The sequence below is a fragment of the Aegilops tauschii genome, chromosome 1, assembly GCF_002575655.3.
Source record: "Aegilops tauschii subsp. strangulata cultivar AL8/78 chromosome 1, Aet v6.0, whole genome shotgun sequence".
Taxonomy (NCBI): Eukaryota; Viridiplantae; Streptophyta; class Magnoliopsida; order Poales; family Poaceae; genus Aegilops; species Aegilops tauschii.
Window position 1 is genome coordinate 302,512,447 of NC_053035.3, and position 4,074 is coordinate 302,516,520.

Genomic DNA, 4,074 nt, shown 5'->3' on the forward strand with positions numbered 1-4,074 from the left:
AGTAGTATTCTCGAGAGATCAACCGCAGAGCAACAGCACAACTCTTACTGGATCAAAGCTAAAGGAAATATTTGGGCCTGCAAACAAGAAAAAATGTCAAGGAATGGAAAAGAAGGTGCTCGATGAGTTAGCAGAAGCATGGGAAAGCAGAAACCAAACTATACACAAAAGACATAGACTATTATTAGGCCCAAGCTTTGCAGAGGTAAATTTCAAAAAACAAATCACAATGATCATATAAACTCATCTTTTTGCAACTATTGTTTAATCTCTTGGTACCGATCTATTTCTTCTAACTCGTTTTTATCGTTTTTTATTTGTTGCCTACAGAATATTCTGGGTTTAAAGGATAAAAGAAAAACTATGAAGAACTTCAGAGATGATTTCACACGAGAAAAGGATATCTTGGTTCCTTTGTTCCTTAAGAAATGTCAATCAGCGAAGCTCAAAACAGCAAAAATGGTAATAGCGTTTTCCATACAACAAAATAAAAATAAGCATTTCAAACAGAATACTATATTCTAAACTCTCCTCTAACAATAAAACTTTTGTACCACAGGTATTCATGCCATTTGAAAAGGAAGACCGATACACACTATTCGTGCTCGACATATATAGAAGGAAGCTTCAAATCATCGAACCTGAAGAAACCTCTCTTGAAGAATTAAAGAGGCAAGAATACCTGAAAAATCAACGTGATCGACACGTGCATGATGGCAAACTAATTAAGCAGATTGCTAACATGGAAATCAATGAAGCCAATAAAGAAAAGGAGCATAACAAATACCACAACCATAAAGACAAACTGGTAAGAATTGTCAATAACGCCATCTTTCAGTTTTACAAATTACACTACATGTCTCTCTAAAACAAAAACAAAATGCAATTCCCAGGTGTCCAGGTTTAAAGAAGTATACGAAATATTACTGGGTGAAAAATTCGAAAAGGAAAAGACTAGATGGGATGTTCAATTTTTACAGGGCGTTCCAAAGGTGAACAAAGGTGAAACACCGTTTGTTGTTCTAAGGTTCGCGCATCTCTTTGATGGCAACCACTTCGTCGAAGAGATAGATAATTTCGACGTAAGTTTTCGCTTAAAACTCGCAATAAATATGCTAGATATCATACAACTGCATGACCTAATACTGATGTGTTTTTTCTCCTTTTTTTTCACTGAACTTTTTATAGGATGGCACGGAACAATGGAAAGCGCAACAACTGTGCAGGCTACTATTTAGCGATCAGAATACAATCGAACCCAGCGAAATGGGCGATGAGATTAGAAAGATCTACGACAACATCACGGAATAAAAAGTTGCTAATAAGCGAACGAGCCTATCAATATGAGTGTTCTATATCAGATAAATTTTACATTAGCTATTTCCCGTTTAAATTCGGTACTAATACTAATATAGTTGTAGAAAGAGTACCTATTTTTGCCTGGACTTCAAGCAGTTTAGCTTTAACCGTGTTAATGGTCTCACATTCTTGGTTTATAGAGAATCAAAGTTGATTTACCAATGAGTCGCGAAATGCTATGGTTCTTACATATGATTTCTGAATTTATTCAGAAGTAATTCGAAACATAAGAAAACGGTTTAACCGCACATCATACTGTGATAATGAAGCAACAGACTATTTTTATTGATGTAGTACCTTGATTCTTCAGTAACCAAGCATTCGAACACAAGCCAGTGCCCCTAAACACTTCCGAGCCTCTTGCGGCTTCACCTCCATGCCTTTCGTGCCTGCATACACGTGCCTAACATATCACGCCCCACGACTCTTACATGGTCGCGGTACCATGCCCGTGTGTCTTCACAAACGTCACAACCGTGCATCTCTAACCGAGCATTCCGACATATGCCTCTGCCACCACACTCTTGTGCATCCACAAGGTTGATACCCGTGCATCGAGAAGCCCCAATCCCGTGCCTTGCGTACCTGCATGCACGTGCCTCATGGTGTCACCTGACACTTGCCATGACTCTTACTTGCCCCATGGTGTCACACACCCCTGGCTCTGCACACTTCCAAACCGTGACCCTGTAACTATGTACTCGGACCTCACATCTCCTACTCCGTCCACGTGCCTCTTGATGCTTTGTGGTGCCTTCATTTCTGTAGAGACTTCAATTTCGTGCCTCCGGCCCCTGTAGTAACACACGCTGGTGGCTCTAGAGACTGCAAACCTGTGCCTCTCTAACTGCGTATTCCGACCAATGTCGCACTTGTGTGCACAACTAAACTGTACTTAGCGTCCAAAGACTGCTTTGTATTTTGTTGTTCTTAGAGAAAAGAGCAACATTACTACTTCAAAATAACATGTTTGCCGAATAAACATAGTACTTAGCAAGCTAAATAACTTGTTCAATCACATAAACAAACTACAAACCTGACATAAGCAAACTTGTTTAACCTGATACACATGACACTAGAAAATGCTTTCTTCTAACACAAGTAAATTACGAACTTGAAACAATAGAAAGGACAAGCAGTAACAGAAGCAACTCCAAGGCCAGTTTTCTAAGTTTTCGTCATCACTAGTAGCCGTAGTAAGGATTGTCATAATTCTTCTCTGCCTCTTTTGCACTCCCAGACCTTCTCTGATGTTTTCAATTCTCTTCCATGACTCGTAGGTGGCGTACGCATCTATCGCTGCATACTCGATGAGGTAATTTGGCAGTGGGCTGATCCCCCATAGTTTATGATCTTCAACCATGTCAATCTTATTCTTCATCTGTTTGTAGAATGGGTGGATCACGCTCCCTGCAACATCAGCCAAAGAGTGGAACCTCTTTCTTCCCTTGTACGGAACTCTCCATTTGCGCTGGATGTCGATGTACTTGTCGGGGTTGATCTCCAAGCCAGATCTTCGCAGCATCTCTTTGTCACCTTCAATACTGAAGCCGGCAAAGGTGTAGAACCTGTCCTCCTTCAAGAAACGGTGCGGGCTCTTGGGCCTGCAAGGGGGATGACACATTTAAGGTGGATCCATCAAGTATCCACCAAGTACATTCTTATATAGTACGTCTAATTCATGGATGAATTTTTTTCACAAACTACTATGCAAAGTTCAGAAATTAAATACAAACATCAACATGTTATCTGCTTGTTAGCCAAGTTACCACATCAATTCAAGAAACTGAACTATACTAGAACATCAAGTATAGAAACTACACTACACAAGAAAATCAAGTTCACAAAAAAATCTCGTACATCAAATTCATAAATTAATCCAGTGCATCAAATACATAAACTCATCTGGTGAGTCAGGTTCAAAATATATTCTGATGCTTCAACTTCAGAAACTTCACTGATACATCAAATCCATAAACCAATTTAATCAAATTTTAGGGTGCGTAACTAATTAAACAGAAGCACAATGAGGTTGGATTTGTAGGATGGTTCACCATTTTGTTGCCGCGGTGATGTGGTACACCAGACAGAGTTCCTCCACGCATAACTGCAGAACCGCTGCCCTCTGCGGAGGTTCGTCTTCCCTAGTATACTTGACATCAATGCCGATATACTGAGGGTACAAGCCACAGACCCTCATCAGGATCCTGCTGATCATCTTGTCGGCTTCGTCAGGATTGCTGGTGCAAACGACATCCAGCTTTTCCTTGCCGTGGATATCAACCTCCTTGAGGTGCCTTATATAGTCGTGCTTCTGACCGGGCACCTGAAAGTCGTCGACCTCACTCCTTTGGTCGGAGGTCTCACCACGGGGACGCTTGGCAGATGGTTCCTCCGCCATTACGCTCTTCCAGCGATGGCGGCCTTGAGACAAAGATTGTGAGGATTTGCTAGTTGAGATGGAGCGGCAATGATGTTTTCGGAATTGAGCGGCTATGGAAGCGAAGTTGCCCTTTTGTGGCAAGGTTTGGGTCGTGGAGGAGGCGGTTGGACGCGGCCTCGTCGTGGTAGTGACGGCGGTAGGCATGCACTCGCCGTTGCTGTGCGTCGGGGCAACCGCCGAGTAGCAGTGCTCGCGGTTGCCGGGAAAAAGCGTCTGATTAAGCACGTAACAAATGTTTTTGCATAAGCCATTTAAGCACATACTGCACTGGC

General features: G+C 41.9%; 1 protein-coding gene across 1 annotated transcript; it reads right to left on the minus strand.

The window, feature by feature from the left end:
- Positions 1 to 2,387: 2,387 nt before the first annotated feature.
- Positions 2,388 to 3,760, minus strand: LOC141029821 (uncharacterized). The gene is made up of 3 exons (XM_073506153.1): positions 3,513 to 3,760; positions 2,602 to 2,963; positions 2,388 to 2,395 (listed from the first exon to the last, which is right to left on the minus strand). Exons 1-3 carry the CDS (start codon positions 3,758 to 3,760, stop codon positions 2,388 to 2,390), a joined length of 618 nt encoding a protein of 205 aa, XP_073362254.1.
- Between the last annotated feature and the right edge of the window lie 314 nt (positions 3,761 to 4,074).

Excerpts from the sequence above, each read along its gene's own strand:
- LOC141029821 (XM_073506153.1), bottom strand. The coding sequence starts at position 3,760 with ATGGCGGAGGAACCATCTGCCAAGCGTCCCCGTGGTGAGACCTCCGAC. Across the intron at positions 2,964-3,512 it reads TATATCGGCATTGATGTCAA|GCCCAAGAGCCCGCACCGTT; the intron begins GTATACTAGGGA and ends TCCCCCTTGCAG.